Source organism: Pyrgilauda ruficollis, unplaced genomic scaffold, assembly GCF_017590135.1.
Source record: "Pyrgilauda ruficollis isolate IOZ18807 unplaced genomic scaffold, ASM1759013v1 scaffold39, whole genome shotgun sequence".
NCBI lineage: Eukaryota > Metazoa > Chordata > Aves > Passeriformes > Passeridae > Pyrgilauda > Pyrgilauda ruficollis.
In genome coordinates, this window is record NW_024525378.1 from 806463 (window position 1) to 820094 (window position 13632).

Sequence of the window (13632 nt, forward strand, 5' to 3'; positions counted from 1 at the left end):
AATCAGAGTGGACTCTGTCCTGAGTTTTCCATTAAAACATATTCCAATACTTCTTTCACCTTTCCCTGTCATTAATGTACTTGTGGCTCAAAGCCCACTGACAAAACATTTTCCAGTAGAGAGGCCACTCTTACAGAAGAATGAGTCAGTATTTTAAAATAATTTTGCTTTGCAGGTTAGCAGACAGTCACCATTCCACAAAGTGTCCAGCAGAACTCACCACTAAAAAAGCCTGCATTGCTATCAAATTGATCAGGCAGAATAATCTTTTCGATATTCAACTATTAAGAGCAGAGAATGGCCATTAAACTATTTCAAAGATCAATAGCTTTCTACCAAGCATATTCAGAGCAGTTTTCCACAGTGACTGTAATAACCACTTTGGCCTGTAAGCCCAAGGGCTATTAAATAAGCAAAGCCTTCATTTTCAAACTGAGCCGTCTGAATGCATTTTGTATATAAAGTAACTATAAAGACAAAACAAACCATTAATCGAAAATGAAATTTGCTCCATAAAAAAAAAAAAAAAGTTGTATGAACCTCTGACTTTTTTTTCTCCCCACAAAAAACTTAAGGTCATAATCCAACTGTGTGTACCCAAACCAGTTCATGTGACCAAAATACAGGCACCCTATGGCTAAGGGCAGCAGTTCTCCAGGATCCTTCAGAAAAAGGCTAGGGACAGGAGTCTGCCACAGGAATTTACCAGGTCAAGTGCCTGCTTTTTGCCCACTTCCAAGAGGGCCTCTAGAAAAGATGAAGAAGAAAAAGGAGGAACAGTGTGCTATGCTCAGACACAGTGAATCAATCCCTCAAAGCTGGGTATGTTTGGTAACTTTGATCTAATGTAATGATTCCACAATTGTTTTCCAGTAATTACCCTAGGTGTAGCTTTTCATTTAGCAAAGGCACCTACAGTCCTATACACAGGTTAAACCAAGAGCTGCCAAGACATTTCTTCCAATAGCCAAATTTTCCAATTTGCAAATTTTTTGGAAAAGCAGCAAAAGTTACCAAAATAAGTAATTCAGTTATCTAAGTAAAATACAGAGAAAATAACCTGGGCAAAAAAACCAAAAACAACTTCAGAGGATACCTCCTAAAATCCTTTTTGATCCAATGTCTTACGATCCTACCAATCATGACGCAGCAACACAGATTGCACCAAGCAATTACAGGATCTCAGACCGACATTATCTTCTACCTTTCCAAACATTTAGGGTTTTTTAATTCCCACCCATCCCCATGACATTTTTCAACACACAAAAACAAGGAACAAACAACCCCATTCTACACTTTGTTCCAATTTATATTCTAGAGGTTATCTGGGAGACAAAACGCTCCTCTTCTCCATTACTATTTCCAGTTTCAAAACGTTTCTGCTGCAGTCAAGGAGGATTCCTGGAGACTATTTACTGAACTCATGGCTCAGTTCAACAGAGTCTTTTCTACAATAAGAGGCAACAAAATCCAGACAGAAAATCTACTCAACATCTAGGCTTTTTCTCTCTTAACAAAGTGCCTTCAGTACTTCAAATCACCAAACCACTAGTTTCTTATCCAAACAAAATGAACTGTCATCATTATGCCATGGATCATTTCTCCCTTACCATTTTGTATGTTTCATCGTGTTGCTTTGTGAGTTTCCACAATAAATGTATTATGCTAAGAACTTGCTGCATAAGCTGCTGAGATTCTGATTCCAAAAGGTTTCCAAGAATGGGAGCTGATTGTGCAGGAGATGCTTCAATCCAGCACTCAATCAGTAATGGAATTATTATCTCAATAAAACCTTTTAAGTTTTCAGCCGAGGACAGGCCTTTTTCTGCACTGTCCATTACACTTGTCAGAGACCTAAACAACAAAAGCAAAAAAGCATAAAAAGGTAAAGATCACACCTTTCAAAACAAGATTACAGTAATATCACTTTCCTGTTTTCTGAATAATGGGAAAAGTTACTTTTTTTACACATTCAATATTTGCTGGCTTTCTTGCTAGATATTTCAGTATGGAAAAAAGGAGTTCAAACCATCTACAACAAACCTGCTCCCAAGTCTCCCTGCAAGTTTGTGTGCTTCTTTAATACCTTCTTAGATTTCAGTATTTCTTTCCCCATTGTTACATGTAAAGTCTATGAAATGGAGAAATACAATATGCATTATCCTATCACCTTCAACCAACAAGAAGGAATTAATTATATTTAGCACAACAAAATAATAAAAAATCCCTTTTAAGCTCATTAAAGCAAAATAACGAAGCTGACTACAAAGTGTTGTCAAATGCATGAGGTTTATTACAGTTAATAACCATCTCCAACTATAATAAACACAATGCTTTTCATATTAAATGTGGAAAAAAATGTTCCTATAAAAATATACCTTCAGTTCCCACCTGATGTTTAGCTATTATGCTCTGAAAAGCAACTCAACAGAAAATTATCTGATAAATGAAATTTTTAAAAATTAAAACTAAGACATAGTTTAAATTAAAATAACGTCTGCCAGAAATCAAGAAAACCAACTCTTCTTCTCCCCCACTCAAAAAACACTTTATGTCTCTGAAAGGATAATCAGCAGATATGACCCAACCCTGCTACTGGATAAATTCAAGCAATTTGTATCCAATTTAAAAAGAAGATTCATTAAAATAACTAAAACTCTGAATAATTCCTGTTAATTCTAAGGAGTACAGATTCCTTAAAAAAAGGCAACAACAGTTTCAATCGATCATTTGTAAAATTGTTTTCCATTGTGATTTTGTTTCCTAATTCAAAGCAGGGAATTCCTATCGTAATTCTAATTTCCTAACATACATAAGATTAGCACACTGAACCTCCTGCTAAACTCCCTTCTATTTCAGTGATGATCTCCAAGTCATTTTTCTTTACATATACACTCAAAATAGGAACTGAAAAACTTTCAACAGACCTGCAGAAGTTTTGTTGACAAGTATTTTAATTTCATATAGAAGATGTAAAGCAGTTTTCCCTAGTCACTTGTAAATTATCCAATTAGTTATATCTTCTATTAGTTATATCCTTCTAGCTACACGCTGTTGCCATCATCTATAATACAAATAATAATAATTTTATTCTGCCATTTCTCTCTAGTTGGTATCAGTGGTATTAAGAAAATTACTAAACCAAAACCCAGGTATTAATAACTTGTAAAAGGAACAGGGAGAAGGAATAAAAACAAAGTGTGAGACAAATACAAGCTAATTTTCAATGATGGCAAGATGGGGGAGAGAATTTAGATCTCCACCACAAAATAAAAGGGATAAGTGGAAACATAACTGACCATAAGAAAAAAAAATTGCTTTACTTTTACTTACTACAATTATCAAACATGTTAAAATTTTAGAAAGCTTAGCTTTAACTGCAGCAACCAATATATCCAATAAATATAATTTGGTTAATTTGTTCATTTTTTTGTCTTATTTCCCTTCTGTAGTGCAGGCACTGCAGTAGACACTGACTTCTTTCAGACTAGAAAGAGTTTAAGGTGAATGGTTCTTAGACTTTTAAATGCTCAGTCATCTCAAATACAGCAGACAAATCCCATCTTTCATTTACAATTACAATGAGTTCTACAGCTGGTTGATACCAAGACTGTAATCTCATCGAAAAAGTGAGGTTGTCCTCTAAGTGCTATGCTGTGACTCTCAGATGAGAGTCCGAAATTTCAGTAATTGGCTGGAATAGTTCTGAAGTAGTAGACTTTAGTAATTTCTTCTCTAAAAAATACCTGATATTACAGCAGAACACTGGAATTCCAGCAATTCATTTAAGGAACACAAAAATCTCCCAATCAAAAAGTGAATAGTGCATGAAACCTGAGGAGCTGGTAATCCACACTAGAAGATTTCTACAGAAGCATAACACATACACAACTATTTCAGTACTTTTCTGAAACAAGGAATGGAAAAAGGAAGAATTAATGCCAAAAGGGATACTCCTCCCAGCTGCTGAAAGTATTGGGGTAAGAATACTTAGCATAGCTTTCAAGTACCCTTGCAGAAGAAGCCCCTATCTCTCAAGGTAAGATTCCTCTACATATTCAAGGTTAATAATGAAAGTGTAAAATAAATTTCAAGTGCCAGTAACAGATGATGACAAAGCATTATAGCAATCTGTCCAGCATTTATTTGATTAGTACAGTATCCTTAACAATACAGGTTCATTCAACCTGGCAGGTTTGATGTCAATTGCGCTGTCATTTATCTGTTATCACTACTCTTGAGTGGAAAGGTGACTTTTAGAAACACTGCAAAGCATGTTACCTTTATATCAGAATGAAATACTATTGAAGGGAGCTGCAAAATATTTGTGTACCCCCTAACCTGCCATTTTTCTTCAAAATGCCAGCATTTTTATACAGCAGGACCAAACAAACAAAAATTGTACAAATATCTGACATTTGACAGTAAGACAATAGAAATTCAGCAAAGGGAAGTCAAGGAAGCATAAAAGAAAAGAGAAAAAAAGGAAATAACTTGCTGCTCTTTAAAACAGAAAAAGTCTTTGGAAGTTAAGTTTTTACGGCTTGCAGTTTAAGCCAGGTTACTTGTCCTCCTTTTCTGTGTGCACTGCCAAATGCAGCAAACACACAGCACACCGAGTGAACTGCATTCTCCATTTCTCTTTGATGCACATGTACATATTTATTGGCTATGCTTCATCTTCCATCTCAGTTTCTCAAGTCACTTTTGCTTTTCTCTGCAGCTTCATATTGAACTCTCAGCAGAATCTGAAGCTCAACTGTTTCTCTTCCAGACAAAAAAAAAAAAAAAAAAAAAACCAAAAATCACACGCCTTGGTACCACCACATTTGAGTTGTGAAGGCTTTCTGGTTTTCCACACCTGAAATGAGTTTGATGTAAAAAGCAGCACAGTCAGCAAGCACATAATGCAGAGAAAACATTCTAACAATTTTCTAATACACTGCAATTTTAATTTACACACAGTAGGAAGATCTACCACACAACAGAAGATAACGAAGTCTTAAGATTTGCAACATTGAATCATCCAGCATTCCAAGCTCAGAATCTATTATTTTTATTAAACAGTAATACTGCAAACTGATTCAGAAAATCTCATTCCATAATCACTAGGTTATCATTGATATGTCAGCCCTGTTCAATGAGCTTGCAAGATTAAATACAGGATACAGAAACTTTAAAAATTTAGTACGCTGTTATGCTGTTTGGAAAAACAAATTTGAAAGTTACTTGCAGTATTCGTGACAAGACCACCAATACACACACACTGCAAATAATTACTGATGGTTTGGTCAACTCATTATCCTTAGCTAGTCATAGACCTGACTATTTGACTTTAAACACGCACACACACACTGAGTATTGCACCTCTGATTACAGCTAATGTCTGTCCTTGCAGTAATGGCCATAGCCTGGGAATGCATGTAAAAGGCAACAATTGGGATTGAAAGTGACAGAACTAAATACCTTTAGATTATTAGAAATTAATTCAGTGGCCAACACAAAAACAACCACAACTCTTCACTACTGGAACTTCACACATAGTCACTAAAACAAGCTGTATCCTTGTGAAAAACAAATACACCAAAAATATGCACAAATGCAATAAAACGAGAACACTTTAGTACCTTCAGCAGATGATCCTTCCCTTTCTATTCTTCTGTTCTGCTGCCATCAGCTTGCTTTGCCAATCTCGCCTTGGATTCTAGCCATGTTTCCTTCTATTCTTCTGGCTCCTCCTCATGCTTGCAAACATCTTTTTGTAAGTATTTATAACCAGAAGCACATCACGATGTTCCACCAAAATCTAGCTCCTCAGAAAAGTGGAATCCAATTCAGGTGACACCAGATGTAAAGTTTATTTTCCTAGACCTTGGATACAATGCATCTTCAGCTATTACACAGCCTGGTACATTATACACTGCATATCACCCAGGGCACAATACAAGCATCCTCTGATACACAGTGGTCCACAACTGCGTGCTTCTGACTGCAAAGAGGAACTCAATAGGACTGTTCTGGGCTCAGCACTGAACCCTTCCCCTGCCTCAAGGGGGCATCACCAGCCTAGCTGCCAGCTAAAATTTTACCTGCAGCAGCTGACAACCACTTTTAGGAGAATAAGCTGACCTTCTTACTTAGCTTAATGTGCTTCCTATACCTACCACACGTAATATGCTACCTCCAAAGAGGAAGCCTAGGAGAGCAGGAATGGATGTCTCTCCCTGACAGAGATGGAAAACACCTGCCAATTCAGGTCAGCCTGTGGTATTCAGAGAGAACATTTCTTCTTCTGCCCTTCATTCCTTCAAAGATATAAGATGGACATAGTAATGGAGTCGGCAGTGGGTTTAATACCCCTTTTTGCCACTGACTTCCTAGATTAATTTCGTCTAACTGCTTTATACCTCTTATTTTGTCTTCTCCAGCAGTAAAACAAGGATTGCAGCTTTTCTTCAAATCACTTTGGTACCTACAGGGAACAGAGCTGTGTAACAGCTAAACTGCTTCCATTTTTTAAGTCACCATTCCAGGTCTCCTGCCAGCAGGTATGTAGCATAATGTAAAGCAATGCATATGAGGATGCCAATGTTCAAAAAGCACCATCAAGTGAGGTGGGAGGTTCACCTCTAGCAGGTGAATCAGAGAGGAGAAATCAAAACAGCTGTTTGTTTCTCCCTTAACTTCAGCTCACATCTGTTTAGAGTACTACTGAAACCCACACAAACCTTTATGTGACTAAGCACACTATGCTTCCTTTCATATTCATCAGCATGTCTTAGCCAAGACATCTTTCATCCACAGTGAATGTATAAATTGGTGAAGTGATTAAAATATCTAGAACTGGAAACTCAGCAAACTTCATACCACCAGACACATCTCATCCTGCTGTCCTTTTTAGAAGGAGATACAGTCAAAGATAACAGACTCCTAAGCTTATGATAGACTCTTAAAGGTAAAAGCACAAAATTTCAGTAAAACTCATTATCACAAACAAGCTTACATTTCATATAAAGAAATTTGCCTACTGGCCCCTAGGTCTGTTAGACATCCTGCAAGAAGTTGTCAGTTTTCATTCCAAAAATATCCCAACAGAGCTGGTAATCCAAAATTATCATTAATAGCATAAAAAAAGACTTTAAAATGGAAAGGTTTATGATATACACATAACACAGTTATCTGCTGAGTATTTCTGTATTTTCAAGCCTCTGCAGTAAGACTACCCATTACACTAAGTGTCCTAAAATATGGCTAAGGAACAATCCCACAAAAAAACCTAAATTGCGATCACACAGTTGACATTAATTCCCAAACTAGTTAACATTTTCTCACCTCAGTCTAAATGATGAGTTGATCTTTGGTCGTAAGCCACCACTTTCAAACAGTTGTATTTGTTGCTGATTATTTGCATGGAGCTTCCAACTAATACATATTGGGTTCCTTACAGAATGAGAGTTATCCTTCTGCTCTTGAAGCCCTTCATCCTCTGTATCACTGGACCCATCTACCACTGCTTGGAGAAACTTCTTGAGCCTGGTAAGTACATTCAACCTCCACTGCTGAGAAGTTACTCTGCGATTTGGGTTAACAGAGAGCATCCACGAAAGTTTGTCCCTGCTTTTCAGTCTTTTTGAGAGTTGCTGGTGAGAAATAAGCTCTACAAAATTCTTCAACAATATAATGCTGCGGTCTGTAAGAAGAGCTGGGTATGCTTCCAATAAAACGTCCAAGACTTTCAATGAATCTTCCTGAATTCCCTCACTGATATGAGTCATGGCACTAGAGAGATGGGCACTTACCAAAGGAAAAAATGGAGCAATCTGTTCCGCTCTTATTTTTGAAGCCAAGAACTGCAGCAGGTGAACAGCTGCTCCTCTGACACTGGAATCTTTGTCTGTAAACACAGCTGCCACCTCACTTATTATACTGGAAAGGTGTGCATCAATTACAAAGGGATACTGAGACAGGAGTTCTTTGAGTCCAAGAAGTGCATTATGCTTAACCCCAGGACTATAGTGATGCATCTGTGAGAGCAGATCCTATAACGAAACAAACATATACACTTGGCATCGTTATTATTTTAAGCTGTTCAAACTTCCCCCATGTATTTTCTGCACATTTTTCCTAAACACTTAAAAATACAGAATATTCTTACGGTGTACTGCTGGTCATAATAGCAAAATGGGTTCAGAACGAATATGGTATTCATTTTATAGCACAATGATTAACAAATAATCAGAATCCAGTGATTACAAAAACAAGATATAATGACTTGTCCTTAGGTCTCATTCTTAAGTTTATGCACAACCCTATTGTCTCAACAGAGGGATGACCAAAGGAAAGTTCTCTCACTCTTGTTCTCTAAAGCAGAACTACGAAACCTCAGCCTGAATAGCTTTCCTTTGATTAAGCAGAGAGCTGCAAGAGACAGAAGGTGACACAAAGGAAGGAAAACAAATCCACCCCCCAGAGAAATACAAGATTTTTTAAAAACAGGGCTGCATTCAGATAGCCTGCTGCAATTTTTTTAAAATAAATGGGGTTTTTTTCCCAAATTGCAGTAAACATAGTTAATCGAGATAAAAGGCAAGCAATTTTCTGTCATTTCAGAATGCAATATCACAGTATACCTTGATGTTAAGTTTTCTATTTTGTGTAGGAAGCACTCCATCTTCTTTGAGCTGCTCAGGAATTTGTATGGCCTTTGTTTTGAAGGTAGTATCAGTTGCATTCTCTAGTTTAGGCTTTTTTTTCCCAACTTTTAATTTCACTTTCTGGAAATCCTCCTGACGTTTCCTTTTTTTAGTCATTCTGATTCTCTGCAAAAAGATAATTTAATTTGATTATACACACAACAAAAGTAGTTTTTCCACCAAAGAGTAACAACCTCCTAACAATAGCTACTGTTTTCATTCTTTTGTCTATGCATAAACGAGTGTCCACTCCTGGGACAAGATGCTAGACTAAACAGACATGCAGACTGATTCCATGCAGCTGCTCTTCCAGCGTCCAGAAAACATTCTGCTGCTCCTTTGGCCGTCTCTGCTCTGAGAACTACTTAATTAAAAAGCATCCAGATACCTGCATCTGCCACTGCTTTATCAAGAGTTAACCTGCTGATTTGGTTTTGTTTTACAAAGTTCCTGCCAATAAAGCAACTTTTTACATGTGATTCTTGTCAAGCCAAGGAACTCAGCAAACCGTTTCCTTTCAATTGTACACTGCTTACCAAGTCCATCACTAACAGCACACAGCCTGCACATGTACAATCTTAGGTTTAAACAGGCCTTCACCAATAAAAGGACACAAAAAACAGAAGAAAACTTCCACCACACACTGAAAATACCAGTCTGTGCATTTAAACATAACTAGAAGTAGAGGGAAAGAAGAGATCAATTGGGCAACTACAGACCAAATAAAATGGAAAACTAAGACATTTTTAATAAAGCGTAAGATGAGGTATCTGAGCCACTATACTTATAAGCTGTACAAACATACTGGAATACAGGTACAATAACCAAAACAAATTAAAACCCCCATAAGTTTCTAAATAGCTTTTTGGTTTTGTTCTATCTGTTTTGATACTGAAGTACACCTACTTCTACCAGGTTAAAAGAAAAAAAATGAACCCACTGAAAAGGCCCCAACAAATATTACATCACAGATTTCTTTATTTAATCCTCTCAAAAAACCCACCATCCACTTTCCCCACAAAAAAAACTCAATCAAGAAAGACCCAAGCCAAAAGCCCCAACAATACAACAGACTAAACCCAGAAATTTCTGAATAACATATCCAAACAATGATTCTCTCCTGGTGGATGTGATCACCGTTCCTACAGCTGATTTTCTCAATGGACTTCAAGCTAAAATTTGTGCTCTACTAGAGTATTTCAAATATACAGCAACAGGATAATCATTAAAGAATGTTTTAAAACATATTGTAATTTTCTATAATTTTAAAACAATTTCAACAACTGATTACACCAGCATTTGACTACAACCTAATTTCTGCTTTTCACACACTAGGTTAAAAAATTATATGCAAGACCACTTTAACTAAAGTACAAATTTGGCGTAAGTAAGCTATCAACTCAAAAGGCTTTTAAAAAACTTGGGTCCTGGTGCCAAAAGAAAAAGGTCCTTTAGTGTTCAACTATAACAAACATGGCTTTATAAAGGATTTTTACCATATGCATCTTTTTAGGAAAGAATTACAAGAATTTCACCACTTGATATACAGAAACAGTTAGAAGCTTTTGATGTAGAAGTTATTTCCACTTATAAGGATTGCTTTTACAAGAGTAGATGTCTGGCTCCCAGTCAGCATAAAAGCTTCACAATACAGGTGTGCGCACAACTGAACAGAGTCAATTAAGCTCTTTTAAAAGAGGAGGCTTATAAAACATCCTTTCTCCTACTAAAAGCAGCACAGTTTACCTCACAATAAACATTCTGGGAATAACTGGTAATCTAAGCCTACCCATTTCCAATTCATATGTACCATGCCATACCAAAAGATAAAATCCTTACAAAAGGTAAGGATGTAAACACCACAGTGGCTACATAATAAGACATCAGGCAAAACTGTCTACAGCTGATGAAACTATGTAACCATTTCAATGAAAGTTCATGCTGAAACAACTGCCTTTGACACAAACTGCATTTTACAAGAAGAGACTGTGGGAACTGGGCCTGTTTAGTCGGGAGAAGAGCGAGAGGGAATTTCATTATTGCATTTAAATTTCTCCAAGATGGGTGCCAAGAGGATGGTGCCATAGTGTTTTCAGCGGTGCCCAGCAATAGGATGAGGAGCAATGGCCATACACCAAAACACAAGAAATTCCACCTCAACATGAAGAAGAAATTCTTTACTTTAAGAGTATAAGGGCACTGGAACAGGCTGCCCAGGAAGCTCTCTGGAAACAATCCAACCCACCTGGATGCATTCCTATGTCACCTGCTCTAGCTTATACTGCCTTGGCAGGCAGACTGGACTAAATGATCTCCAGAAGTCCCTTCCAACCCTAACTATCTGTGATTCTGTGCATTTTCACCTGGCCCTCCTCCAACAAGACTGAGCACCTAACAGTTAAGCACTAACACGGTTTTACAACCCAAAACATTAAAACAACGTCCAATCGACTCCTTAAACATAAAGCAGCACACACCGTTTTTCAGACACCACTTCCGATGTCACTCAGGCACCCTCACCTCAGGCTCAGAAAAAACATTCTGTTACAGGTAGCACCCGATAATCTTGGAGCTCTTTTCCAACCAAATGATTCTGGTTTCATTCCCTCGCAGCTCTCAAGCGGCATCCTTCGGGAACCTCACAACCTTGCTCAGTCAGGAAAATCCTGAGAAACCCGAAGGCAAGGCACACGCCCTAACCGACTCCTCCGAGCTGATATGGATTTCCCCCCGGGCGAGCTCTCTCCCGGCACAGGACAGCGATACTTACAGGCGATCACCTCTGCTCGGCTCCCGCGCCGGCAGCGCATCCCCCGCCGCCGCCGCCGCCCGGACCGCACCGCACCGCCCGACCCCGCGCACGCCGTACCCGAGCCGGAGCGGCCGCTTCTCTCGCGGGTCTAGGCTGTCACGCTGCCTTCCTCGCCGTCCCGGGACATCCTTCGGCTCGCTCCCCGAGCGCTGCTTCCCTCCGCCCCGCTCCAGTCGCTCTACGAGGCGTTCAAATAAAGGCGCGTCAGTGCCGGCCCGGCGCCGGGGAGGCCGCGCGTTCGGCCCCCGGGAGCGCCGGGCGAGGCGGGAGCGGCGCAGAGGAGAAGCCGCCGGGAGAGGTGGGGCAGGGGCGGCGGTGCGCGGCGCAGCCGATACCACCGATTTCCCCGGGAGCGGCACCCGGCCCGCGCCGCCGCGGCTCCCGCTTTTCCCGCCGCCTCCCTGGCGCACGAACGTGAGGGGAGGGCGGGTCGCACAAAAGGCGGGCGGCCCTTGGCGCAGGGGCCGGGCGAGCGCGGCGGCCCCCGCGAGCAGGGACGGACCGAAAGGGACCGCGGCGGGCTCGGGATCCCGATCCTCCTCCTCCTCCTCCTCCTCGTCCGCCTCCTCCCGCGCCGCCCGCGCGCGGCCGCTCGCTCCCTCACTCACCAACCACGCGCGCAGCAGCGCCAGCCCCGCTTCCGCCCCCGCCGAGCGCCTGCCCGGAAGCGGCCGCCCACGTGAGCGGCGCCGCCAGCGCCCGCCCCGCGCGCCGGGGGAACGCGCGCTTCCGCCGCGGCCGCGCCCCCTGCAGGCGGGGCGGCCCCGGGGATGCAGGCGCCGTCACCCGCCCGGCGGGAACGCTGCGCCAAGGCTTCGGCTCCGTCTGGGATAGAGCTTTGGACAGAGCTTTGCTTGTGTGCATCTTCCTCGAGAGGGGAAGAGGAGGGGCAGGCGGTGATCTCTTCTCTGTGGTGGTCGGCAGACAGGACCCGGGGGAATGGCCTGACGTTGTGTCAGGGGAGGGTTGGGCTGGAGGTAAGGAAAAGGTTCTTCACGCCGAGGGTGGCTGGACACTGGAACAGCAGCCCCAGGGCAGTGACCACAGCGCCAAGCCTGAGCTCAAGGAGTGTTTGTACAAGGCTCCCAAGCACACGGTGTGACGCTTGGGGTATCCTGTGCAGGATATACCCCCGGCCAGGAGCTGAACTCCATGATTTCCACCTTGGTTTACTCTGAGGTTCTGTGAAGATGAACTCCCTTCCCCTGAAGGGTGCCCTGCTGCTCGGGCACCTCAGCAGACAAGAACTCATTAATAATAACCAGAACCCAGATAAGCACAAGTCCTGTGAGGAGCAGCTGAGGGAGCTGGGATTATTTAACCTGGAGAAAAGGAGGCTCTGGGGAGAGGGGCCTTATCACTCTCTACAACCACCTGAAAGGAGAGTGTAGCCAGGTGTGTGATTGCCTCTTCTCCCAGGCAATCAGCAACAGGATGAGAGGACACAGTCTTAAGATGTGTCAGGGGTAGTTTAGGTTGGACATCGGGAGGAATTTCTCTACTGAAAAGCATTGAACATTGGAACGGAGTGCCCAGGAAGGTGATGGAATCACCATCCCTGCAGGTATTTAAGGAAAGACAGGAGTGCCACAGTTCAGTAGACATGATGGTGTTGGGTCATGGGTTAGGCTTGATCTGAGGCCTTTTCGAACCCATTTGATTCTGTGATTCTTCCATTGAAGGCAGTGCAGATTCAGCATTGGCATTTGAGGTTATTGTTATTATTTCACATATACGAGGTTATTATTTCCCATATAAACCACAAGGCGTGCTGCAGGCTTTTGTACATACCCAGATAAAGCTTGCTGCTCCAAAGGGGTAATGAATTCCCACATCAGAAAGAGAGGGGAAAAAACCCTGGGAGACCCAGGAGGCAACAAATGAGGAGGATGTTTCCACACCTGCTTACAACATCTCACTTCACATGAGACAGTAACTCTGCATTGCACACTCTAAACTTTTAATTTCTTGCCAATTAACCTGTGAACATCATTCTCCTTTCTGCCGTCTGTGAGGAGTAGGAGTTCTGCAGCTTTTTGTTAAAAATCATTTCCTCTAAGCTCTCTGGTTTCAGTAAAATATGTTAAACCTAGATGAAGCTTTACAGAGAATTAATTTTCTCTTGGT

The 13632-nt window shown here is 41.2% G+C and overlaps 1 protein-coding gene across 7 annotated transcripts in view; it reads right to left on the bottom strand.

Annotated features, from left to right (window-relative positions):
- Nucleotides 1-12176, bottom strand: part of TEX10 (testis expressed 10) — a 53305-nt gene extending 41129 nt beyond the window's left edge. For 2 of the 7 annotated variants that reach the window (XM_041476570.1, XM_041476564.1), the window contains exons 1-5: nt 12114-12176; nt 11464-11683; nt 8631-8819; nt 7333-8039; nt 1611-1854 (exon numbers count right to left, since the gene is read on the bottom strand). In XM_041476570.1, coding sequence (XP_041332504.1) covers nt 1611-1854; nt 7333-8039; nt 8631-8810 — 1131 coding nt within the window. In that variant the 5' untranslated portion in view covers nt 8811-8819; nt 11464-11683; nt 12114-12176. The other 5 variants (XM_041476568.1, XM_041476566.1, XM_041476567.1 and 2 more) reach the window with 5 other exon arrangements.
- Nucleotides 12177-13632: the final 1456 nt, after the last annotated feature.